This window comes from Globicephala melas, chromosome 11 (genome assembly GCF_963455315.2).
Source record: "Globicephala melas chromosome 11, mGloMel1.2, whole genome shotgun sequence".
Lineage (NCBI taxonomy): Eukaryota > Metazoa > Chordata > Mammalia > Artiodactyla > Delphinidae > Globicephala > Globicephala melas.
The window spans coordinates 11,105,631-11,131,572 of record NC_083324.2 but is presented as its reverse complement, the minus strand read 5'-3'; the positions used below and the strand labels follow the sequence as shown (position 1 = coordinate 11,131,572).

The following is a 25,942-nucleotide window of genomic DNA, read 5'->3' as shown; positions in this document are numbered from 1 at the left end:
GAGGGCGGGGCGGAAGGAGGGGAGGGGCCTCGCGGCGCTGGAGACGTACGGGTGGCCTATGGCGCGGGAGGGAGTCCGCTGCCGCGCCCCGCGAGGCCGGGCCGGGGCCGGGCCAATCCGGGCGACTGGGCGGGCGAACGTGGGGCCTGGCCGGCCGGGACCGAGGTGCTGGGGGAGTGGAGATAATGGGCCAGTTCCTGGTGCGTCACGAGGGAGTTCCTTAAAGGGGAAGTGAGCGGAGCTACTGGGTGGACGTGGGGTGCGGTGGTCGGCGGGGAAGGCCCCCCGCGTTTGTAAATAATGCCCGCGGCGCCCGCGCGACCATGCAATGGCGAGCGCTCGTCCTGGGGCTGGTGCTCCTCCGGCTTGGCCTCCACGGAGTGCTATGGCTCGTCTTCGGGCTGGGGCCCAGCATGGGCTTCTACCAGCGCTTCCCGCTCAGCTTCGGCTTCCAGCGCCTGAGGGGCCCCGACGGCCCCGAGTCTCCTGCCTCGGGGCCCGCGGGCCGGCCCGGGACGCCCGGGGGGCCGTCGGGGCCATCGTGGCTGCAGCCGCAGGTCCCTGGGGCGGCGGCGGGGCGGCGGCGGGCTCCGCGGCGGCCCGGGCCGGACGTCTGCGGCCCAGGCCACTGGGGCTACGTGCTGGGCGGCCGGGGCCGCGGCCGGGACGAGTATGAGAAGCGCTACAGCGGCGCCTTCCCGCCGCAGCTGCGCGCCCAGATGCGCGACCTGGCGCGGGGCATGTTCGTGTTCGGCTACGACAACTACATGGCGCACGCCTTCCCCGAGGACGAGCTCAACCCCATCCACTGCCGCGGCCGAGGACCCGACCGCGGGGACCCGTGAGTAGCCCGCGCCGGCCCGACGCCCAGGACCGCGCGCCGCACGCGCTTCCTTCCGTTCTCCCGGCGGGTGCAGCCTTCATTCCTCCGGGTCCCCCCATTGGTGCCCGGGCGTTTAGGGTCCTGGGGGCAGCGCCCACCCGTCCGGCGCCTCGGCTGACCGACCCCCTTTGAGGTCGGCCTGGGCTGGGGGTTGCGTGGACGGCCCGGTGGCTGTCCTGCTCTTGCTTCTCCTGGAATCTCTGTTACTGGACAGCTGTCAGCGCAGTCTCTTTTACAGATGGGGAAACTGAGGCCCAGAGACCGGAAGGGACAGTGGCAGTACCGAGGGGTGGCTTGGGGGGCCTTAGACTTCCGTCTGCAATCCTTTCTCCAAGTGAAAGTCAAATCAAAATGAAATCCCTTGTAAGCGCAGCTTCGAAACGGCGCTTATCTCCCTCCACCTAGCCAACTCCAACTTTACTGTATAAAAATATAAAAATTCAAGAGTTGATCCTGAGAAGGGACTTTCTAAAGCCATCTAGTGAGTTTGAGGCAGAGCAGGGCTACAGCCTTTCTCCTTTATCACAGGGGTGGCTCCTTAGGCTGAGATGGTTAGATGGAAGGGAGAGAGAGAGGCTGCGTGGCCCAGATTTGGGGTCCTGATGCTCAAGATGACATTCCTTGCTCTGTAGGGTCTGTTCCATAAATTCCCCCACCCTGGTGGCAGGGCTGTCAGGGAAGATCTACCAGTCTTCCCCTTCCATCAGCCGTGTTTGCAGAGGCTGAGCTTCAAGGGTTACTGCTGATGACATCAGAGTCCAAGAGGACAGCACACCCAGCTAAGGACCTCCTAGCTGGAGGGAACCGGTGTGCCTTGACACTGACCCTGTCAGGCTGGATATGGCTGCCTTTCTCTCGGCCGCTCCCCTCATTTGGCAGTGGAGGAGTTGAGCTGCTTGGTCCCTGTGGACATTTGAGGCCTGTGTTTTCCTTCACCTGATGAAAAGCAGCAGAGTCCAGTCCTTAGGTCCTAAAAAGGAAGCCCATACACTAAAGGGACTTAAAGAGTTTTAAAAATGGTTGGATTATCTACAGATTCTTGTCTTAAATTGCATTTGGAGAGCATGATTTTTAGTGAAGCCAGGGGGACATCCCAGGTTAACTTAAAAAAGACTTGGCCTTTTTAAAGTTGTAGGAAACTGATGAGTTATATTTTTCATGTTTCACTGTGTCAGGCTTTATACATAGAAATGTATTTTCTATGTCAATTTTTTTTTTTGAGAAAAATTTTAAGTAAGTTTTTTTTAAAAAATTACTAGGCTTTTCCAGATTTTAGGAAATTGAGTTGTTTTGCTTAACTAGTTCTCTTTGCTTGGGGATGACATCTGCTGATGAGTGGTTTGGTTTGACTGTTCAGTGACAGTCTGGATAAGTTGAGGTCAGGTTGCTTTGAGACAGATATATTGCTTTTGGAAAGATGGAGTTAGAGATATTGAGGGGATGCCATGTGGGAAGGGTTGTGCCCTTTCGGTTGGTCAGCCTTGGTGTCTTTGAGAAGGTGAAAGAGCTCTGGGGTTATGGTAGCCTTGAGTAGACCCTCACGCTGGCCGCTCGTAAAGAGTGGAAAGTTAATTTTTCTTAGTCCTTTTCCTTTCACTTAACTCCTCTCAGACTTTAGTCTTTTCAGGAAAAGAGCAGGCCACATTTACATCCCTGAAATAAATAACTGGTAATAAAAAGGCTTTCAGATATTTATTTTAAGCAAATGTATTCTAATGATTACTGTCAAGTGAATTCTAATGACTCACTTAAAAAAGAGAGTAACTTAGCCATTAGAATATTATGTACAAAGTACAGAAACAAAGTATGAGTGCTAAATGTGCCTGTCTTCTCTTTTTAGTCACGTTTACTTGAGGCTTATCTTACGTGTCTTGTTTGACTGGAGGTAGGATGAAGAGTATTGACACGAAGTATATAAAACCGGAACACTTTTTTAAAAATAGCAAACATGTCTGTCCAGCTACAAATCACTATGTAAACTCAGTTCCTCTCACATCCCCGATTTGGGTTGGAGGATCCAAATTCAAAAGTTTCTTCAAGTAAGTCTGGATATTGAAACTTCGCAGTCTCATGAATAATAACGTTAGTTCAGACCTTGGGTGCATGACCCTTCTTTGTTTCTCCCCAACCATATTGCTGTTCAAACAAAAAAGCAAATCAAACCAAACCGATGCTGGCCCCTAAACCGACTCGTTCCTAGGCACCCCTAGTTTAAGATGGCCTCCTCTGCATTCCCCTTTCTTCCTAAAATCTTGGCTTCCCTCAGAGTCAGGCTCAAGTCTTTTTCCATGACACCATTGAACTGTTTGAAGATGACTGTCCTTGATCTACTCAGTTCTCCTTTCGGTTCCTTTCCTTTGAGCTGCTTTTCCACCTTTTAATACCGTGTGAGACTTGAGTACTGCTGTGTGTTCACCTTCCTTTCCCTTTGTCTTGCCTCCCCAGATTGTCAATCCCTGGGACACAGGGACTGTTTCTTGTATTACCTCTGTGCCTACACAGCACCAGGTAGATTTCTGAACAGCTGTTACAGGTTAAGTATATGTGGAATTTTTTTTTTCTTTTTTACACATGCGTTTAATTTTGAACATGCTATGTTAGCATTATGTTAGCTGCGTCGCCAGAAATTTTCTGTGAAAGGCCATAGTTTTCTCCATCTTCTCTGTTTGGGGGTAATAAGAACCTTAAAAATGCAGCGTGGGGTGAATGTCACGAACAGGCACACAGGGTATCTTAAGTGGAGAGCCGTCGTGGTTCGGCAGCTGGTTATGTGGAAAGATGGGCACTTTTGAACCCAGCCTTGTACCTGAAGTTTGAGTTCTTGGTCAGGTTTGCACAGGACAGACGGATCGCCGTCTCGCCTGCACGGTGGGCTGGCCTCAATGGATGCCCGGTAATCTGGTGCCGTTAGGCCAACAGGCTTCTGTGGAGTCTCCTGTTTCCTTCCTGCCCTCCCCATTTTTCTTTTTTCTAGTTTGGCACATTTTGAAAGAGTGTGTAACAATCTGGTAGAAAAGAATTTGGAAGTGTTTTCATGAACGCCTTGGATCTTTGAGTGGATTTGCCTGAGTGGAGAGAAGGAACCACCAGTTACTACAAACACGTTTTTTCTTGTGCCAACTCTTATAATTGTTCTCTGTCGTGGCTGCTTGGGCGTTCTATTGAGAAGTATTTTAAAACTGGGTCCGTTGTAGTTATAGCCTGAAAGGAAAAGCACAGTAAACCATGGGAAGGAGTGCACTGCTCCAGATTAGTCCTCCCTTCCAGGGCCGGTGCAGGTGGAAAGGGTGATACGCCTCAGGGGAGGGTGGTCCCACGGGGTTCACCCAGCATCCAGCCTGGAGGCTAGGTGATGAGCGACCCGTGTTGGGATGAGGTGGGTTGTTGGAGGCAGCTCCTGGTTTCTGAGCAGCAGACCAGTGGAGGTAGATATTTCAGCTCCGTAGAATGTTCTTGAGTGGGCAGCACTGAGGATCTCCCTGTCTCCTTTGGCCTTCGCCTCCAGCTTTTGACACTTCCTATATCCTCTCTGGCTGGCACTGCCCTTGAAGGGCTGAGCTTAACCCACAGCTCTCGTCTTCAGAGGACCTTCTGCAATCATATTCATGTATTCAGAAAGAATCGACAGCTAGAAGCAGCAGGTGCGGTTCTTCAGCAGGTGTGGTGTGCTGGCCTCGTGGCTTGGGAGAGACATGTGAGAGCCCTGGTTCCTAGATCGCCCCTTCTAGATAGTTTGTTTCAAAAAAAAAAGGAGGTACAATTTTGCCCTACATTCTTTGTCCTAGATTAAGTGACGTAATCAGCCTAAAACAAAGGCTCAGGTTAAATCGGATGTGAGGTGTGTTTCACGTGGGGCCCACTTCGCCCCAGCTGAGGCACATAGGAGGCCTCTCAGAGAGCAGGGCGAGCAACAGGAACACAGAGATGCTGCCCGTAGGGAAGTGAGACAGGACCCATCAGAGAGAGCCACGGAGCAGGTGACGTGGTCTGGGGTTTGATGGAAGACGTCATAATGACGGTGAATCAGTTGCTGAAGATAAAACTAGGGTGTTTTCACTGTGGTTTTTCATAAACGTAATCTTGAAACAGTCATCCTCTTTCTCTCCTGACTTACATCTTTTTCATCTTTTTCGTTTCTCTCCTTACTTTCAAATCTTTTCAAGCTTCTGCAGTTGCTTTCTAGGGTTTGTGGGAACGGGACAGGAATAGCTGAACTCCCTAGAATTTGTCAAGCTGACTTTATGACTTGCACTATTTCTCCGTCCCCACCTTTCCCAGATGTATTAGTATTATCTTTGTCGTTTTTAGTGCTGTAAAGAACTGTCAGTTACCCTCGTTGCAGCCCTGAAGTTGGTGTCTTAAGATTGTTTCACAGTGGGCGACTGGTGTTGATCATGGGGCAGGAGGTGTGTGGTAGAATCATTAATGCAGCTGCAGTTACGAGAAGCCCTGGCTTGGTTCATGGTAAAACAACAGCTCCTCACAATTGATGGAGCTGGTGGGGATTCTTTGGGTGGTATGTTAGGGAAAAAATGATACAAAGCAGTTTATTTATTCCCCCACCCCAAGGACAGATGAGTGATACTGAGCCTGTAACTGAGGTATTTATTTGCTGCTTTGTGTGTGTAATCTGCGCCAGTGTCTGATTTCTGTATTAAAGTTTTATTTGCAGGTCATGTGACAGGGCCTCTCCTTTTTCATTCCTAATGATTTCGAAATCAGAGCTTTTTGAAGCTGGACAGAAAGGTCATTTGTGCTGTTAAAACTGTATCTTGGAGAGGGCAATGACTCTTGTTTCCCATTTCCTTACTTCCCGTTTTGTGTTCTTTCCACTATAGTATAAGCGTGTGTGTCTCTGCTATTCTGTGCCACTATAGAGACTGTCCCTTGTGAGGCAGAAGGACCATTGCCGTACTGATCCACCCACAGTAGTCCCTGAATAAATAAGTTTCCAGCCATTTTAGTTTCTGATGAGTGTTTAGTTTTGTTGCCTCTTTTATCTTTTAAAAGTACCTTTGTTTAATTTTAATTTTCTTTCTTTTTCAGTTCAAATCTGAACATCAATGATGTCCTAGGGAATTATTCACTGACTCTTGTTGATGCGTTGGATACACTTGCAGTAAGTGTTCAGCTTTATTATTATTTTTAAAAATTAATTAAGATATTTTGGAGTTAATTACCCTTACTTTCCCCCAGGGATGAGAATTCCAGGAAACGTGATTCTCAACATGTATTCATAGCTCTGATAGCTATTGTTTATTTTAATGAGCTTAATGCTGAGAGCAAGAAGAACATTGAAGGTTAGATGAGGGGAAATGTGATTCTCCTAAAAAAGCAGAGGAGAAAGTGTGATCGTTGGGCTTCCCTGGTGGTGCACTGGTTAAGAATCCACCTGCCAATGCAGGAGTCACGGTTTCGAGCCCTGGTCCGGGAAGATCCCACATGCCGTGGAGCAACTAAGCCCGTGTGCCACAAGTCCTGAGCCTGCTGCGCTCTAGAGCCCGTAAGCCACAACTACTGAGCCCATGTGCCACAACTACTGAAGCCCGTGCTCCTAGAGCCTGTGCTCCGCAACAAGAGAGGCCGCTGCAATGAGAAGCCCGCACACCGCAACTAGAGAAAGCCCATGGGCAGCAACAGAGACCCAGCGCAGCCAAAAATAAATAAATGAATAAATTTTTAAAAAATGTTTTTTTAAAAAAAAAGAAAATGTGATTGTTTTGGGGGAAACCTATTTTTCTGCAGGGTCCCCACTATCTTATTCCTTAAAGGAACCAGTATACAGTTACTGTAGTTAAGACTTCAGAAGTAAAAGACAGGATCTCAGGATTTCAAGATCTCCAGGGGACAAGATCCCCTGAAATGTGCCCCAGCTACTGGCTCCCCAAAATCAACTCTGAGCCCTGGTTCCAGCCCCTGCGCAGAGACCCTCTGTATAAACACTCTTGTTTTGTTTGCTGTCCGTGTTTTGTGGACACTACCCCCTCCAGACTTGGGCTGCCAGCTCAGGAGCAGCCTTTACATGCTCAGCCCTGGTTTCCCTCAAGGCAGCTGGAGGCCTCTAGACAGATGAGCCAAAGCACGTGGAAGGCAGTCAGGCACCAGGCATGGTTCTTGCTACCAGGCTGCCGTGTGTGCTTGGTGTGCCTCACGACCCTTTGCTGTAGAATACAGCAAGGGACTATATCCCAGCGTAGCGCTGAAAAATTTCCTTAGTAAACACGAGTCTACTGCCTCTTTGCTCTCCTCCGTTGTCCGGCACACCTTTACCATAAGAAAATTTGTACTGTAGTCGATTCCAAATCCCGCATTTTAACTTTCCTTAAACAGAGTTTGAAGCTGTCGGGAGTTAGAATTGGGTAACGCTAGCTAAGTTTGCATTACTGCTGTCCCAGATCTTGCTAGTAGTAGAATTACCGGAACTTGGGAAGAGCTGGAGCAGTCCTTCTCAATTCCCCTAGGCTCATGGTCTAACAGAGAGCCCGGGGTTTCATTCTGCCAGGCTGTAGTTGCACAGCAGTTTAGTTTCCCAATCTCTCCTTCTGAAGTGATTGCTACTCCCTGTCAGTCATCCACCATCACTGATCAAAATGTGCCCGGACGGGTGTGTTCACCCTGATTAGAGTTAACTTGTTGAGGGGACCAGAGGCTGACTCAGGCTACAAGTGTTGCTTTAAAAAAAGTCCCAAGACTCGTATATAGCTTATGAAAGCACACCTTTTCCCCCTGACCCTCTCTCTTTTTGCCCCATTGTGTCTTTTTATCCGTCTGCCATGCTCTTGAAGTACAGAGACCTTGTCCCTGTTACAGTCACTGCACTCTGTCCACACCGCATGGTGTCTGATACATGATAGGAGGGCAAATACGTGTTAAGAAAATGAATTTCTAGTAACCTGGCACTTCCCAACACAGATTCCAAGGGTGTCTTCCCTCAAAGAAGAGTTCTGCTCCCAAATGAACTTGAGAAATTCTACCAGTCTGTCCCACTACTGGAGAGCCACCATGCACACCAGCAGTTTAAAGGCTCTGAGAAGTAAAGAAACGCAGTCCAGCTTTTCTTGAGCCTGAATGAACGATTTCAGAGCCTCGTTACTCTGTTCCGTAGCTGTCTAAAATGGCAAATTACAATATATCATTGAAAGCTGTTGGCTTCCTTTGCCGTCCTCCACGTGATCTGAGATCATATCAGCGCCTGCAGCTGCTGTAACAGAGTTTGCTGCTGGTGAACATCTGTAGGGAAACAGACCCATCTCTGTGGTTTTCATTGTAGAACATCCGGTCTTTAAGGTATACTTCAGGCTTATTTTTCAGGTGTTACTTCTGTTGACGTTTCCCTTTTCTTTTGCTGACATTTTAAACAAACTTTAACAGGTGTGCTTTGGAAACACTTGGATGATAGCAGTCCCTTGACTGTTCGCTGCAACTTGCAGCATGATCGCATAATCTTTTAAAAAGAAAGAACCGAAAGCCAGAAAAGAAACGTCTGTACTTGCTCTGCATGTAACAGCAAAATAACAATGAGGGGGAGAAAAAGAAAAAAAGCTGCACTAGATCAATAAACACTAGGAAATAAGACATACTTGAAATAAGTAGTGTCTGAATGAAATTGTTTTTTCTTGTTTTTTTTTGGTGTCTTTATGATGTCGTTATAGTGCCAGGATTGTCATAAAATTTTGAACGGCATGAAAGCATTTCTATTCAGGTTATTTTTATCAAATTTTATGTCCAATTTGCAGTTCATATAAGAGAGAGAAGCTTGGAATGATACCATATCCACACACCCAAAATAGGAATCCTAATTCTAGAACATTTCTTACAAAGGACGTAGAGCTGGTTATTTGTATGTTTTGTTTGTTTTGAATGTCATTGGTCTTATGCTATGCTCCAAAAGATAATACCACTATTTCCCAAAGTGTTCAGACATCTGGGTAACAAGCAAGGAGTCAGTTTTCCAGATGTTTCGGTCTCCTGGGAGCTAACCACCCAAGCTGTCGCATTATCTGAGGAGCAGAGGGAAAGCCATGTTTTTCGTTTCTTCAGTTTTTGGATTTATTGTTACTCATTTCAGGAATTTCTGGAAGTGTAATGCCTTGCATGCTAAACAAGATCAGACAGAAGGTGAGGGAGAATGGGGCAGGACGAGGAGGGCTGCTAATGATTTTATGAGGAGTTACTGACACAGTTTTGCCATTTGGAGATAGGATGCTTGAATTTGGTGGAAATGGGCTTGCCATCTATCCCAGAATGTGTTCTAAGAGATAACTGTGCTCTTCTGCCTTTTGTGTTTCTTCTCCCATGAGTGGCAAAACCACACGTACAGACATTCAGATGAAGTGGCCCAGCTCCTGCGATCATGCAGCCTCAGTGTCGTTTCAGGCCGTTGTAATGGTTTGTGTTCCTCTTTTTAAAGATAATGGGAAATTCATCCGAGTTCCAGAAAGCAGTCAAGTTAGTGATCAACACAGTGTCATTTGACAAAGATTCCACCGTCCAAGTCTTTGAGGCCACGATAAGGTAAAATAGTACATCAAACGGATTGAAGGCTGCTTTTGGGTGTGTAAGGAGAAAACTCCTGGAGGGTCCACCAGCCCCGGGGTCCAGGTAGGGAGTCCGTGCAGACCTTGTGGGCACTGTGTCCCTTTTTCACCTGCTTTGCATTGATCAAAACTGAAACAGTTGCCATTTCATTAATTATATTTGGGGCCAAATAGAAAGACACATTGTAATGCAGGTTTAAGATAGATGTCCCTTTAAAGGAGTTTTTCATTATTTCACTTTATGTCTGGTCTCATTTCCTCCACTGTGTCCTAGGAAAACCCCTGTGTATTTCTGAAGGAATCATAGTTTCTCCTGTCACCCACCGCCTGCAGAAAACCACTGCTGACCATTTGGGTCTCCCTCCCTCTCCCTCCCTCTAATGTACTGGGCTCATGTTTTATATCTTGCCTTTTTAGTTTGATAGATTGCGACTGCCTTCCTACTCCATTTAAACTTTGAAAGTTGTATCACTGCATAACATTCCAGATGTAGTGTTTATTTAAAAGTAAAGTTATGAAAACATTTGTTCTGAAAAATGTCACAATCTGCTTCACCTCATTGGAGGGGGACCTGAACTCGTGGCTGCTGAGGGGTGAGATCTAAGCTGGGGGCGCCTGCCTCTCAGTCGGGTCATTCTCTCCTTCTCCTTCTCTTCCCCACCTTGCCTGTTTAGCAGAAGCTGGAGAATTGGACGTTGCTTGGCAGCCAGAACTACAAAAGTTACTTAGTGTTTGTTGTCTTGCTCTTTTCTGTTTTTTATTTTGCTAAGTTTTTTCCCCATGTGAGAGAAACCAAGAGTAGTTTACTAATACTAAAAGGTGTTATTTATTCTGGGAATGATTAGGACACTCCCTTCTGATGAGATGATGAAAATGACTAAACATTGTTACTACTTCAAGTGGGATTATTCTCAGTAGCCTCAGAAGATGGTTCGCTTTCTCCCTTTCCATAATGCTGTTAGCTAACAATTTTCGTTTACTATCACGGCTGGAAAGAACTTCAGGGGGTCATTAGGTCCAGTCCCTCTGATTTCAGGCAGCGCTAAGTCCATAGGGGATTCAAGCCTGCTTCTGTCATTCTGAGCTGCATTGTACACAGTTACAACCAACGTGATTTTATTCTTCTTTTGTTTTTCCTGTCATTAGGGTCCTGGGAAGCCTTCTTTCTGCCCACAGAATAATAACTGACTCCAAGCAGCCCTTTGGTGACATGACGATTAAGGATTATGATAATGAGTTGTTGCATATGGCTCACGACCTGGCCGTGCGGCTCCTCCCTGCCTTTGAAAACACCAGGACAGGGATCCCCTACCCTCGGGTAGGTAGACGGCGTCAACAACTCACCACCTTCCCGAATTAAAACTCTTTGTTGATGAATTTATTTGCGGGAAGGAGTGGGGATGATGTGGAAGAGGAAAGCCATGTCCTTGAGAGAATTTGGCTCTAAATATGATAGAAATGGTTTTTAATTCATTCAGCATTTACTGGACACCTGTTGTGTGCTGGGCATACAGTGAAAAATTTTTTTTTTCGGTACTTGGGCCTCTCACTGTTGTGGCCTCTCCTGTTGCGGAGCACAGCCTCCAGATGCACAGGCTCAGCGGCCATGGCTCACGGGCCCAGCCGCTCCGCGGCATGTGGGATCTTCCCGGAGCGGGGCACGAACCCGTGTCCCCTGCATCGGCAGGCGGACTCTCAACCACTGCGCCACCAGGGAAGCCCACAGTGACATATTTGACTTAATCCTTTCCCTTAAGGAAGTTATGTTCCTGTGCTCTGTATTCTTAATCCTTTTTGCAGGTGGGATTTATATCCTCTGCTGCAAAACAGTGGGGGCAGTTTGTCTTCATTTCTGACTTGGGTCCATTTCCCCACATGTACGCTATAGGAGCTCAGCAAATGTTCTTTTGGACACTTCATGTGGATCTTTCAAATAAAACCTGTACAGACCAGTAAGTTAGCTGCTGATTTAAATGCAAGGTCTGGAATGAGACTCTGTCTTTGCGGCATCTGATTTACTGAGTCCAGAACCCCTCTGAGAATTGAGTCAGCCTTTGGGTCAGCAACCAGTGGAGAATTGCCAGACCACTGAGCCTCAGTGATCAAACAGGCTGTCACTTGCTCGCTGGGTTCATTTCTCTCCCAGTCCAAGATTTGTTAATGTTTGCTGAGCAGGAGTGAGTTCATAGCAGCTCACTTAAAATTTCTACGTGGTTCCACAGCTTGCCTTTGTCGCCAGTGCCAAAGCCTAGTGCTGCGTCCCCATGAAGAGAACCTGCTGGGAAGAGGCAGATTAGTGAATAGCGTTACAGTGATTCCCCCAAGACTTGCTCTTATTAATAACACAGGGCTCTGGTGTTCGTACTGTCTTGTTTGTGTCTTAAACTTGCTCCCATTTTCCTTTTGAATGTAAAGTGGGAGGCAGCGGGCTGACTCCCCCTGTGGTGAGCTTGGTTCATGAGTGGAGTGTGGTCGCTGTAACCTGGTCTTCTAGCCCTGTGGGTTCCTTGACTTCTGTCACAAATCCTTTGTCTCTTCCTGTCCCCAGGTGAATCTAAAGACAGGCGTTCCTCCTGACAGTAATAATGAGACGTGCACGGCCGGCGCTGGTTCCCTGCTGGTGGAATTTGGGATTCTGAGTCGACTGCTGGGGGATTCCACGTTTGAGTGGGTGGCCAGGCGAGCCGTGAAAGCCCTTTGGAACCTGCGGAGCAACGATACGGGATTGTTAGGTGTGGGGCACCTGTGAGGCCCTTGGCACTGTGCACATCGCCCCCTTTCCTTTCCTCTTCTCTGGGGCCCTCCCTCCTTTCCACTCCTTCTTCCTTGTACCACTGAACCTGAAAAGTGACAGCTCAGAGAGAAGGGCCCTCCCTCAGTGTCTGCCACATCTGATTTCTCCCTGTGACTTTTCACTTAGAGGGTGGGTGGAAGGTTTGATGGGACAGAGTAATGCTCTTCCTATTTGAGGGCTCCCTTCTGATCTGAATCCCTTGGCATATTCCACTTGAAGATGATTGTTAAATGCTATAAAAAGAACTGCCTCGGAGGCAGATTATATTGCTTCAGTATAAGGTTCCAAAGATAGGAAGTTAGAGTTAACTGGTAGAGTGACTTCCTCCTTTTAAAAACTCACGGCATGTGGTAGTAGGTTAAAAGCCCAGATTAAACCTGTATTAGATTTTATTTTTTTCCCTTGAGAATTTTGATCAAGATGTTATTAAAAAATTATTATGGAAAATTTCAAACATAACGAAGTAGGAAAAAGTATAATGAATAATGAACCCCTATGTACTCATTATTTATCTTCAATGATTATCAGTATTTTACTAGCTCGAGATGTTATTTTAAAATAGGTTGTTTGCCTCTTGTAACTGTTTGTCTTATTTTGAGAAATATTTTCTTTTTGTCATCGGGAAGGAACTGGATTGGTGGTCCTGGAGCCTAGAGTGTCATTGCAAAAGCACTGCTTTTTAGAAGTGATCTTCGATTACTGTTCCTTAAGTTCTTCAATTTATTTACAGAATTTTTGTATTTAACAATAACAGTAGAAACAAAACAGTTGCCCCGTCACCCCATTACCAGTGTCACCCCAAACTGTCAACTTTAAAATTTTCCATAGGCCCTTGCAGCCTGTCATGTGCAACTTTTTTTTTTTTTTTTTTTGCGGTACGCGGGCCTCTCACTGTTGTGGCCTCTTCCGTTGCGGAGCACAGGCTCCGGACACGCAGGCTCAGCAGCCATGGCTCACGGGCCCAGCCGCTCCGCGGCATGTGGGATCCTCCCGGACCGGGGCATGAACCTGCGTCCCCTGCATCGGCAGGTGGACTCTCAACCACTGAGCCACCAGGGAAGCCCCATGTGCAACTTTTGTATACTTTCAAATTATAATATAGATATTTTTATTCTGCCTTTCATTTGGCAAATCATGCAGGTGGTTTCAAGTTGTTATCTTGCTTTCACAGTTATTGTCTTTAAAGTCTATATGACAGTCCATTGACTCTTCTGATGTTGGACATTTGGATTATTTCCGTTTTTCTTTTTTTTTTTTCCATTTTACAGATAATGTAAATTATATAATTCATCATTCTCTGATGAACAACACCCTTTAGGCTTTTGAAATGCATTGTCAACCTGGAAAAGCAACACGACAAGCCTAGTTTTCTTGTGCATTAAATGTTTTCCCCATTTTTGTGTCAGTGTTGAAACACTGTATGTTCAGGAAGCTCTGGCCACCCATGCTGCTGATAGGACCGATAAAGACGAGAGGGCCACGCGTTCATCCCTCCTCTTTCCTGTGAGGGACGAAAGTGCTGAGGAGCAGTGGGGCTGAAGTAGGAGGCCCCCCTGCCCCCCACCCGGGGGCCCTGACGAGCTTGCTTGTTTTCACAGGCAATGTTGTGAACATTCAGACGGGCCATTGGGTCGGAAAGCAGAGTGGCTTGGGTGCCGGACTGGACTCCTTCTATGAATACCTCTTGAAATCTTACATTCTCTTTGGAGAAAAAGAAGACCTAGAAATGTTTAATGCTGTATATAAGAGTATTCAGAACTACTTAAGAAGAGGGTATGTCTCCTCACCATCTCTCTTACTGTCCCGTCAAGCAAATAGAATGTATTGTGAAATGTTCGTATTTTTCTCAACATAGATTCACAGGGTCTTTTGGTCTCTGCCCTCATTTTACTGCCTCCTAGTTGTTTGTTAGTCATTTGAGGGGGTGGTGAAGAGGTGTATTAGCTATTTACTGCTGCGTAACAAATTACCCTGAAACCTAGTGGCTTAAAACAGCAAACATTATCTCACCCATTTTCTGAGGGTCAGGAAGCCAGGAGTAGCTGGGCTGATCCAGGGGCTCTCACGAGGTCATCCACAAGCTATTGGTGAGGGCTGCAGCCTTGTCACGGCTCACTCAGGGCTGGAGGGTCCCCTCCTAGGCTTCAGTTCTTCACGTGCTGTGGCTGGAAGTGTCAGTTCCTTGCCATGTGGGCCTCTTTGTAGGCAGCTCATGGCAGCTGGCTTCCTCAGAATGAGCGATCTGAGAGAGATGGAAAGAGCGCCACCAGAATGGATGTCATATGCTTTCATGCCCTAATCTCAGAATGACAACCAGCACTTCTGCCGGACACTGTTGGTCACACAGACCAGGGCTGATGTAGTCTGTGAGGGTACTGCACAAGGGTGTGACAGCCAGGAGGCGGGGGTCACTGGGGGCCGCCCGGAGACTGGCTGCCACAAGAGTGACACATCCCTCTGTTTCGCTGGTTTTAATTGCACATAGCGCTGTAATGCGGCACAGCTGTGTTGGTTCTTTCACTTTCTAAAGAAGTTAGGATTGATCTTTATACTTGATGAGAGGAAGGACAGCTGCCACCTTCTTTTCCCTCTGTGTTTGTTTAAAACAGCTTTGCTTGCCGCTTGTCAGTTGTGCATTCAGGACGGCAGAAGAGAAGTACCATTGGAAGCTGCAGCGGCCTCGACCCTGGTGCCGCCTCTGCCTTCCCTGGGTCTTCCCTTGTGCACGTGTGTGTGTTAAGTGGCCAGTGCAAATGATAGCTACTAGTTGCCTGCCCATTTCTACCCTAGCTGTTGTAGGATCATTTAAGTGATGTGTTTTAGTAAGAGGCTGTTTGGCCAGAGTTCAATCCTTTTCGATTTTTAAAGCCCCTAAATTTACTAAATTAGTAGTAATCACTGAGCTTCTTGCTCTGAGGTGTTCCTCCAGGCCCGTGGTGTAGGATTTTATTAGAGAAGAGACTCTTTTTTTTTTGTGGAGAAATAACCAGACTTCCCCACTCAGGTCAAAACTGACCCATGCTATATACCAAATTACGTGGAAGTATTTCTCAAACCTGATTGTCAAAGTGCTTTCTGCAAAATGCAGTGAAATCCCAGTGTGTTACCATGGCTGGGTTTAGAGCTTTTATCCTTTGGTAAGTGTCATCTTATGCTAGAGTCTTGTATTGAGAGGTGGAGGCAGCCTGTCTCCAAAGGTTTAAAGAATGAGTGAGGAGAAAAGGTTAATGTTGATTCCATCTAAGTGAAGCTGCCAGGGGCTGCTGGGGGGACAGAGCCTGAGCTGTTTCTCTTTCCTCCCCTTTGGCCGCTCTGCGTGGCTCCTCAGTCGGGAAGCCTGTAACGAGGGGGAAGGGGACCCGCCCCTCTACGTCAACGTGAACATGTTCAGCGGGCAGCTGATGAACACGTGGATTGACTCTCTGCAGGCGTTCTTCCCAGGACTGCAGGTATTTCGCAATCCTGTTTGCTAAGGAATAGCAGTCATTGGGAAAGGGCTTTTTTTCCCCCCTCTGTTTTCTTTTTATGGTACCAGAACATTCTCTGGCTCCTTCAGATTTGGGAAGTGAATAGCACAGTGCGTCCCCATTATTCTCTTTGGGCACTACTCCACACTAAATCAGTGCAAAGCCATGCCAGAAAAGTAACGGCGTGTGACTTTTGGGTGATTCATGTCTCAGCTGTCCGTTCTCCATTCACGAGTACAGCTAGCCTCTTGTCCTGTGCAGTTCTCAGGGCTTTGGCATTGATGGCCAGATGGGGGGTGGGGGGTCTGTCTGGGATGCTCCTTTTGGGTTGGTTTTGTCTCCAGCCACATTTGTAGGTCAGGTGACCGGTAGGGGGAGGGGGAAGCCCAGGGCCTGTGTCACGTCTTGCCGCTCTGAGAACAGTGTCTTAGCCTGGTGACCTGCGCCTTCCCTGTAGGTTCTGATAGGAGACGTGGAAGACGCCATCTGCCTGCACGCCTTCTACTACGCCATATGGAAGCGCTACGGGGCCCTCCCCGAGAGGTACAACTGGCAGCTGCAGGCCCCCGACGTGCTCTTCTACCCACTGAGACCTGAGCTGGTGGAGTCTACGTATCTCCTCTACCAGGTACGAGAGCTTGTTGAACAGTAGTTTGTGTTGAAATGCTGGGAAGACCTGTAGCAGTTGGTTCGTAGGGAACACTTGCTGACAGGTGGGGAATAGTGTTATTTCACAGCGACCGTTAGAGTGACCACCGGCCCAGAGCCTTGTTAGCGCTCAGTGTCTGTCCTGGTCGCACGGGACAGGGAAGACGTCTGCAGTCATGTACGCGTTTGCCCGACATTCTGCAAAGCTGAGTCGTATCTTTACTGCAGGGCTTGTTTCTCACATCCTTCAATCCAGAGGAAGATTTGGTACTCTCTGTTTTCCAAATTTATTTGACCAAACAACTCTTGTTGGGGGATGCATTTCTGTCCTCATATACTGTGGAACCCTGGTCTGTGTAAAGTATTCACACAGAAAAATTATTTTTCTTAGTTGGAAAGGGAACCATCTGGGATTGTCTGAGTGCCTACTTTTGTTTAATCTTTCAAAAACACATACAGTGTTCCTCTTTTGTGGAATTACTTGAATGCCAGAGGAAATGTCACTTTAACTGTGAAGGATCTTCTCCCCGACGGTTTAAGGCCGATATTTATACCTCTGGGCGTGCCGTACATATATACACATCGAGAGTTGTCAGCCATTCGCAAATTCAGCAGCACGAGCTGCTCACTTTCCAAGAAGCTGGCCCTCCGTGCGTTCGGCAGACGCGTGTAGTGGGCAGGCCCTCGCAAGGAGATCTCATGAGCTCTGGTAGTAGGATTAGTAGTTTAGATTTATTCCATAGTTTTTTTTAGCACCGAATTCTTGCCATTTGCTTCTGAAAAAGGGAGAAATCCTATGCAACTGGTGACTTCAGGTGTAGAGAGACCTTGTGAGTTGTATGTAAGCTCTCAGGGGTGGGGAGGTAGCCTCTGGTTTTGCCTCCCGGATCCCAGATCCCAGGGTAGAGTCCGGCCACTCGCGCTGCGAGGGTGACACACTCGGGTGCTGGCTGCGTTCTCCTCTTAAGCTTAGGTCTGTTGCCTTTGGGTTGATGCCTCTTTGTTTTGTCACTGCTTCTTTCTTCTTGCAGCTTCTTCCTCATGTTGACTACTTTCTTAGAATCCAGAGAAATCTGTGGCTTTCTGCCCTGCCTTCAGAAGCTGCTCCGTGTGCCCTCCTAATCCAGACACAGCTGACCCTGTGCTCGTTTGCTTTTGGTGCTGCACAGTTGGCACTGGGCACGAATTATAGGTGATCCCCAACTTTCAAACTAGTTTTGGGATAAAAGTCTCATCTTCCCAGAGAATTTTTTTTTTCCCCTAACGAAACCATCTATGAACATGTGACAGAAGAGGAAGCAACAACCCGGGGACTGAGTTCCTAGGGTGATTAGAGAGCACAGCACGTGGAGGCCTCTGTAGATACTTGAGAGTCTTCTTGTCCCCCAGCCCTTCTCACGGTGCTGTGGGTGGAACGGGGGCCACGTCCTGTTCCCCTGTGCTCGCAGCTTAAGTGTCGAGCGAGTTCTGAGGCAACACAGAAACTGGATTTGTTCTCAGATATGGGGCTGTCAGTGAGGCGTTGTTTCATTTCTGATCATGATGGGGATCACGAGAGCCAAAGGCAGGGAGTTGATCTGCTCTGGGGCAGATCTTCTCGCCCGCCCCCCCCCGTTCAAGTTAAGCAGATTGGAGGTGCGCTTTGATGTGAACCAACAGAACACCTTAATCCTGTAACATTCGCGACCCTTCAGGATAAAGTGAACTGGCCCGTGGCTACCTTTGGACAGTGATTCGTCTCCTCGGGACCGTCCTGCAATCACCGCGATGTGTGTTGACGGCGTGTCTTCCAGGCCCCCGCTGGATCACATTCTCTCGTGTTCTCTCTAGGCAACCAAGAATCCCTTCTACCTCCATGTAGGAATGGACATCCTGCAGAGTCTGGAAAAGTACACAAAAGTCAAGTTAGTTTTCTAAGTTCCATCCTTTTTCTGTTGGCCACTTTTGATTTCATTTGAGTTGTGCTGAGGTAATATTATTCTATTTTGCATTTTACTTTTTAGAACAGGTCGTTAATGTTAATTTTGTAGGGAAATTGCTTACTTTTTGTGTAGTAGAACCTGCCCATTATAGTGGGAATTAAAATTTATTTTTCACCTTTATTCCTGTAGGGTTCCAACAGACTATATGAGCTCTTTTTAAGTAACTTATTTCCCCTGTTATACAAATAATATATATACTAAAAAGTTCATGGAATATAGAAAATATAGAGGTAGAATATTATCACTGTAATCTCCACCTGCAGAGATAACTGCCATCAGCATTGAAGTACGTAGTTTTATACTCTTTTATATATTTATATATAAATCTATAATGTGTGTATATATGTATAAAAACTCTATTTCAGTTTTTTGAGATGTGCTTTTTTTACCTAGCTATAATATCGTGAGTATTTTCTTACAAAATATTGTCTTAGACTATCAAGTGATTAGTCAGTCTATGCAAGTATTGGGACACGAAATTTAAATCAGTCCTTTTGAATTTGCTGCGAGTCATTTTCTTGGTGTCCTGTTATGCTTTTGGCAAATACTGTCCTCCACCCCCACCCCCCTTCTGCTGCCATTAACCTGATGATTCGGCAGCCAGACCACTTTTTAATGAAGTTTGCAGACAATCTAGGCTGGAAAAGGACAGCCCTTAAACCTACCTTAATTTGTTTCTCACGGGGTGTTTGACGCCTTGGTGGCTCTGTGAATAGGCTACTTCTGCCTCTTCAGTTAATAAGCAGGTGGGAAGGAGCAGAGGTGGGCCTCACTGGGTGATTGTTCTGTAGGTGTGGCTACGCTACGCTGCATCATGTCATCGACAAATCCAAAGAGGACCGGATGGAGAGCTTCTTCCTCAGCGAGACCTGTAAATACTTGTATCTGGTAGGTGTGTTGTCAGATTAACCCCGGAAGTGCTCCATTCTGCTGACAGGAAGCACTCCTCCGCCTTCCATCTAACATACGCCACCAGGCGCTGCTCCAGGCTGGACATTTCGCCGGCCCAGGGGCGCAGTACTGTCGGAGCAAAGGCACGTTGCTGTCTGCTCCGTGGTTCCTGACCTCGTATGGGAGGCACTGCCGAGTACACACATAGACACTCTTTGGGTTACACGTTGTGTGAAGTGCAGGTAACGGTTCCTGGGGGACCGCCCGCTGGCCACGTGGTCCTGCCACCAGGTCCTGTGGGCACCGAGGTCTCCCACACTGCACAGTGCGGCCAGTCCGGTCAGTTGCCGAGAGCCTGGCGGGCATCCCGTCCGGCAGCCGTGGGGTCCGGGGTATTCACGGGGCAAGTTCTGGAGCGAATGAATGGAGGAGACCCCCAAGGTGTTCCTGGAGAAAGAACTCAGGGCTGCGGGGGGTGGCGGAGGGGGAGGACCCAGGCCGACCCTGTTCTCATCCTGGGAGCCGTGTGAACACGGAGCAGCTGTGCCGAGTGTTCTTCCTCGTTTGTAAAATACCTGAGGTGCCTGTGAGGTTTCCTCCGTCTCTAAGAGTTCTGCGTTCTTCCTCATGCGTCGTTTACCGCACGCCTGGGTTAGGGGTCCTTTCTAGATGCCCCTGCTGCGCCCTCCTCCACCCCCCACGCCCGCTGCTGAAGGAAGGACTGCCTGGGGTGCCCTGTGCCCTCAGAGCCCACACAGGAGTGCGCCACGCGGTGGCACGTGTGTCAGGCCCTGGGGACCTGGTGAAGGATGAACCACCGACCTCCTTCTCTCCAGGCTTTTCCAGTTTCAGGCCTAGGTGCGTGTGAGCTGGGGGTGGTTCCAGGATTCCAGCGCTGGGACTCTCCGGAGAGCGTGGGGGCATCATCTAGGGCTTTTGCAGATTAGTGGCGCTTGGGTCGTAGGCCCGGGCTTTCTAATCTCTAGGTCTGGGCGGGATCGGGGAAGTCCAGGTGTCTGAGTTTCAACACAACTGGGGATTCCGCCAGTTGTCCTGAGAGCCAAGCAGGTTCTTGTCCCTAAGTAGTCTTAACTCAGCCGCCCTATGAATTGGTTCCAAACCTGCTACAATTGTATGTTTTCTTTTCTTTTTTCTACTAGCTCTTTGATGAGGAGAATCCAGTACACAAATCTGGAACCAGATACATGTTTACAACTGAGGGACACATTGTATCTGTGGACGCACATCTCCGGGAGTCACCCTGGAAAGAGTTCTTTTCTGAAGAGGGAGGGCGGGACCCAGTGGGAAAGTCGGGGCACAGGCCGAGACCTCATGAGCTAAAAGTCATCAACTCCAGCTCCAATGTAAGTTGCTTTCTCCAGGAGTGGTTTGCAATTGGAGGAAGAGAAAACACTACTCATCACATTATCATCCAGAGTGTCTGACAGAATATTCATGGCACACTCGGGTTGGGTAATTTGAGAAGAGTCTCAGAAAGAGGCCATTTCTGTAGCTATAGATAAGACCCTGAAATTTATATTAGGCCATGGAGTGTAGATTAAGCGAACAAAGCGTGATTGAGAGGAAGGGGTAAAACGAAGGAGAGAGAATATCGTAGCCAACGTTTATTTACAGAGCTTACCACATGCTAAGCACTGTGCTAAATGCTTAAGTATGCTAACTTCTCATAGCAGCCCTGTGAGGGGTGGGTACGTAATATCCCTGCTTCACAGACAGAAGAAGGGAGGTACAGAGAGGGTCAGGTCACACGGTGGAGCCGCGTGGTGGAGCCCGGATTTATACTGAAGGAGACACTTGTCTGATAGACCCGATTCCATTGTGCCGGGCACCAGGGATGCGGGCCGGTCAGAGGGGTCCTGGTGCTGGATGGGCCCAGGGCCCAGTGTAGAGACCGGTTCCCCCGGGTGCTTGTCAGTAGGAGGCTGTGTGAAGTGCTGTTGAAACACCGAAGAGGGAGGAATTATTCTGCCAGGAAAACAAGGCGGGCTTCACTCAGGAGGTTGCCTCTCAGTAGCTCCTGGAATGATGAGGGGGGGCTTCCCAGGAGGGACGCTCTGGCAGAAGGCAGAGCACCTACAAAAAGCACGAGTGGGGGGCGTTGGGTTTAGCTGTGGATGAGAAGAGCAACAGACTCAGACAAACAACAGTATTTTCAAGTAGCTGAAACATGTTTTGCGATTCTGGGTGGATTGAGGACCCAAGGGGTGCAGGTTTTAGTCCCGGCCCCTCTTCACTTGGGTGCATGCGTTTTAGCCTCCCTGGGTTTCCATTTCTTCACCTGTGAAGTGAGGAAATTAAATTACATCAGTGGTCCTCAACTGGAGGTGACTTTGCTCCTCAAGGGACATTGAGCAATGTCTGGAGACAATCTTGGTTGTCACAGCTGGGGCTTAGGGGCAGGGGGCATATAGCGGGAGAGCCCAGGGATGCTGTTGACCATCCCACAGTGCACGGGACAGGCCCCAAGTGTTGACAGTGCCAGGATGAGAAACCCCAGGGGAGGTCATCCAGTCACATCTGAGGAATTAACACATGGCGTCTTAACTCAAAATTCGAATTGTCCCTCATTTACTTTCTTTCTAGTGCAATCGTGTTCCTGACGAGAGGCGATATTCCCTGCCCTTAAAGAGCGTCTACATGCGACAGATTGACCAGATGGTTGGCTTGATTTGATCTGCTCTCCCCTGTGTGGCCTCATCTGAAACTGGACCTAAAACAGCTGAACCCAGGCCAGGCTGAGACCCAGTCCGAAGAGGAGGCTAGGCGTCTGGCTGTCCACGATGGTGTAGGAATCTCTGTCCAGCTCCCCAGCCGCATCTGGTAGATTCTTGGATACTTTAGCGTTTCTCTTCTGTTCAATAAAATGCCCTGTTTGTCTTAAGGATGTACTTTGAAGTGAGAAGGTACGTAGGAGTTGGCTTCTTACGACGTGCGGATGTTACTGTGCACCGTGGGTGGGCCTCTTTGGCTGGATCTCCAGACCTTCCTACTGTGGAATCCGTCGAGTCTTCTCTGCCGGCGCTTGTGTGACCGCTGCCTGGCCGCCTCTCTGCCAGAGGAGTGTGAATGAATTTCTGTGCAGCAGGGCCTGCGGTTTCCCTGACATCCCTATTTACTGCATTCTGTCATCCTCTCTCTCTTATTGGATAATTGGGCTGTGTCCCAGGTCTCCACCCACGGTTGTCGGTCACATGGGGAAAAATCATCCAGTTATGCATTTGCGCCCCATGCAGTTCGTCACGGTGTTGACAGATTATTTGCTCACGAATTTATCCGAATTCTAACAGGCAGTCTCTTAAGTTGTCGCCTCACAGTTTAAGAGCTTAACAGGTAGATCTTTTGGATGGTGTTCTACATTTATTGTGAACTCACCTGAGGATCGCCCACAGTTTCAGAACCAGGTGCCTTTCAAGGGAGAGAAAAATACCTATGATCGTCTGAGCTTTCATCTGTCTTATATTTACTAACCAAGGATTATCAGTTCCGACCACGTTTGGGTTGGAATTGTTTCCTTTTTGTTTCCTGTGTCTAGTGCCAATCAGCTAAGTCAGGGAGAAAGAAATGATCAGATGACTTTCTGGCATCCTTGAGCCATTTCTCTGTGCAATGCAGGCTTTTGATGGGTGCCTTATACTCTTTTGGTTTGGGCCACTGGATGTCACAGCTGCTGCTATGATTTTAACCGCCTTGTTTTGTATTGCTACATGGTGTGACCACAGCGAAAGGGGCATGGGATGGATATCAGGCAGGTTCTGGAAACTTCTTGGCCAGTCCTTGCCTTTCAGCCTGATATTTTAAGCAAGCATACATAAAGAGGAAGTTGTGCTAAAACGCCTCTTTTCTTTGTTGGTATTATTTCTTTAGTGAGCACGGAACTGTGTCTCTTTGAACTGTGCAGAGGGCTCAGAGAAAGCAGAACCCTGAGCTTTGGCTTCCCTGTAACGTCAGAGGTTGAAATGAACCTCAATAGAAGGGTAGGAAGTCTCTTAGAAACCTCCAGTTTCACCTGTCGTGTGGCTCACCCGTCACCGCTAGGATACTTCAAATGATTTTATTTTCGTCTTTTTAAAGCTAGAAAGGAATGCTGTGTAAGCCATTGCATTTTCAGTCAAAAGGGAGGAATTTTATTCTTGAAAATTTAAGTGTTGCTGGTTTTAAAATAGATATCTAATTCAGTTCTTTGAGGTTTTTAGAAGAGGGATTTTCAGTAATAAACGTCACCTCTGTCTTTTAAACATTTACTGTGCAAATGTTTTAAAGAAAAAAAATCAAATGCTTCTGTTTTACATTTTTTCTTCATTTCAGAAGCATTCTGTTTGTCAACATTGTCTCATCTACTGAACAGAAAAGTTTCTTTGAGAATACTCTATATATTTAAAATATTTTCATTGCCTCAGTAAACCCAAAATATCCCCTTTTAAAGACACACACCTGCATGAGCATCCCTGCACCTGTTCTCCAGGTAAACCAAGGTGGGACTATAAATGAGCTGTTTGGGAGAATGGGGCACCTCAGGGAAGAAAGTGGGCCCTTTGTGATCACACTGTTAGGTTATCGCACCCCAATGTTCCCCCTCCTCTGGGCTCAGGTATCCCATCTCCCTCCCGCTCTGGAACAGGGACCTGGGCCTGAGTGCCACAGAGGCACCTCACGGCTACAGGCTGGCATGAGACATGTTTTGTATTAAGTCTCAGACCCCCTTGGCTTCCAGGCACTGGACTTGTACCAGTCGTGAGTCCGAGGGTGAGCGACCCATTCTCACCCCGGTTGCTGAGCTTCCAGACTGCCCAGTCTGAAGTTGGATGCCATGTAGTCAGTGACTAGATGCCAGAATGCCCGTCTCGTGGCTAGTTACGGAGAAGGTCCTTTGAGCCACGTTCAAAACTTGCTTTCTCTTTAAAGGTCAGAGTGTCAACAACTGTGATATGTCCTTCAGGGTCTTTGCTGTTTCTTCTGGGTCGTGGGAGATCAGGAAGGCGAGGGCTGAGGAGGGGAGTGTCAGGGAAATTCCCTTGTGATTTGCCCTAGGAGCACCCTGATTCCAAACATTCCATGCTTTGGAACAGCTGACAGCTTGCACCATCCTTGCAATTCTGTGTGTAGCTAATGTCTAGACTCTGCTTTGGTTCACACAATGAAAGTGGTTTCGCCAAACCTTTGTGGGAAGCTACCTTATAGCTACCTTTGTGGGTGGAGTCTAAATGTCCCACCACAGAGTTCTAAATTGTTCCAGGGCAGGCTTCGCTGGCTGAGGTGCTGTGACTGAGGAACTCCGTTTCCTGGAGGAGGAGGTGACGAAGGAAGTGTTTGCTAGCTCTCCAATTGTCCTGGCCTTGGTGGAAATCCAGCTTCCACGTTCAAATCTTCCCTTCAGAACTTGGAAATCTTGCGTCAGAACTTGCTCTGTGTGACTGCTCTGTGCGACTGAATCCCCAGGTTCTGAGGCTGTCCTGGATCATGGGGCGTGTGCACATCAGTCCAATAGTTTTCTGTGTGTTTATGCACCAGGATGGTGTCTGTGCAGATGGAAATTAGCTCCCTGGCTGGATACGTGCAATCTGAGGGTCTCAGCTTGATTCCTCTCTCGCCTCCCTGCTGTGTCCTCCACCAAAGAAAAACATCCCTCTCAGCTATTTTCTTAGCTCAGTTAATGAATGATTACAAACTGTAATCCTTCACTTTGGGTTTTGTAGACAAAATATCAGAAGTTCTTTTCTTCTAGAGGTCTTTCTTTCCTTTTGCCGACCGCAAATTTAATGCTGGTGACCAGGTCGGGCCGGATGATTGCCCCAGCCCTAGAGTGGCTGAGCAGGGACTTTAGAAAAAAAAAGTCTTGATCTTTCTTTCCGTTTCCATTCCCAGACATCCAGCTCCTTCTCTAGTGCCTGTTCCTGCAGGGCAGGGACTCTTGTGAAAGTGAGAAGGCGAGTCGGCTGGGCTGTGTGTCCCCAGGTTTTGCAGGGCTCAGGGTTACGTTCCCACTTGAATTTACATGTGAATCTGGCGAGAATGTTAAGTACCTGTGGACCTTCCTGATTTGTTTGTTACCCCCCTTCCCTCTTACTGAGAGGCAGAGAAATAATATTTTTAAAGGTATTTTGTTTTAGTTTTAAATAGCAAAACACAGGCTGCATTTTTATTTATTATGCACAAGAAAGGTAAATATGTTTTTACACACACACAAAAATCTAGAGTTGGGAACTCTGGGAAAAACCTATTGAAATATACAAGTGCTTCTCTCTGTAACGTGCAATATGCTTTGCAACTATAGATGATATTTTATGTTTAATCTGTAAATAAGAAATGTATTTAAATTAAAAGGGAGCTTTTTGTAAAAGGACCAAATGTTCTTTATAAATGTACTAAGAAATATCTTGCTCTTTGAAATTTATTAGGATTTTTATGAGTAATTTTTATTAAAAGATTCTTTTTTTTTTGAGTTGTCATTTTGTTTCTCCTTTATATACTCACACATACACATTATATAGAGGATAAAGAGGGGAGCAGAGTCTATAAAACAGGATGAATAAAAACTTTATTTTGTTTCCTTACAGCTAAGCCCTGCGTAATACCACTTCAGGCTTGTCTGTCATACCTTCATTTAACCGTCCTTCACTCAGAGCCACTTTTAATGACCTTTGTCCTATCCCTAACCTCTTCACCTTAGCCTCCTTTCTCCCAGGCCTGACTCACTCTCAATTCTTGCTGCCATTTACCTG

General features: G+C 47.5%; 1 protein-coding gene across 2 annotated transcripts; it reads left to right on the top strand.

The window, feature by feature from the left end:
* The first annotated feature begins 69 nt into the window (after positions 1–69).
* EDEM1 (ER degradation enhancing alpha-mannosidase like protein 1) lies at positions 70–25,595 on the top strand. 2 transcript variants are annotated; one of them, XM_060308022.2, is made up of 13 exons: positions 72–200; positions 708–841; positions 5,930–6,002; positions 9,294–9,397; positions 10,567–10,738; positions 11,969–12,152; positions 13,813–13,987; positions 15,543–15,663; positions 16,139–16,309; positions 18,160–18,233; positions 19,103–19,199; positions 20,363–20,566; positions 21,807–25,595. In XM_060308022.2, the coding sequence occupies exons 1-13, from the start codon at positions 186–188 to the stop codon at positions 21,894–21,896; spliced, it is 1,614 nt and encodes a 537-aa protein (XP_060164005.1). In that variant the 5' UTR covers positions 72–185; the 3' UTR covers positions 21,897–25,595. The 2 variants fall into 2 exon arrangements, with proteins under 2 accessions (XP_030723652.1, XP_060164005.1); XM_030867792.2 differs by having other exon boundaries at positions 70–841.
* The last annotated feature ends 347 nt before the right edge of the window (positions 25,596–25,942 follow it).

Bases quoted from the DNA above. Each gene is read 5' to 3' on its own strand.
- EDEM1 (XM_030867792.2), top strand. From the start codon at position 324: ATGCAATGGCGAGCGCTCGTCCTGGGGCTGGTGCTCCTCCGGCTTGGC. The intron at 9,398-10,566 runs GTAAAATAGTAC...TCCTGTCATTAG, and splicing joins GTCTTTGAGGCCACGATAAG to GGTCCTGGGAAGCCTTCTTT. The intron at 19,200-20,362 runs GTAGGTGTGTTG...TTTTTCTACTAG, and splicing joins CCTGTAAATACTTGTATCTG to CTCTTTGATGAGGAGAATCC.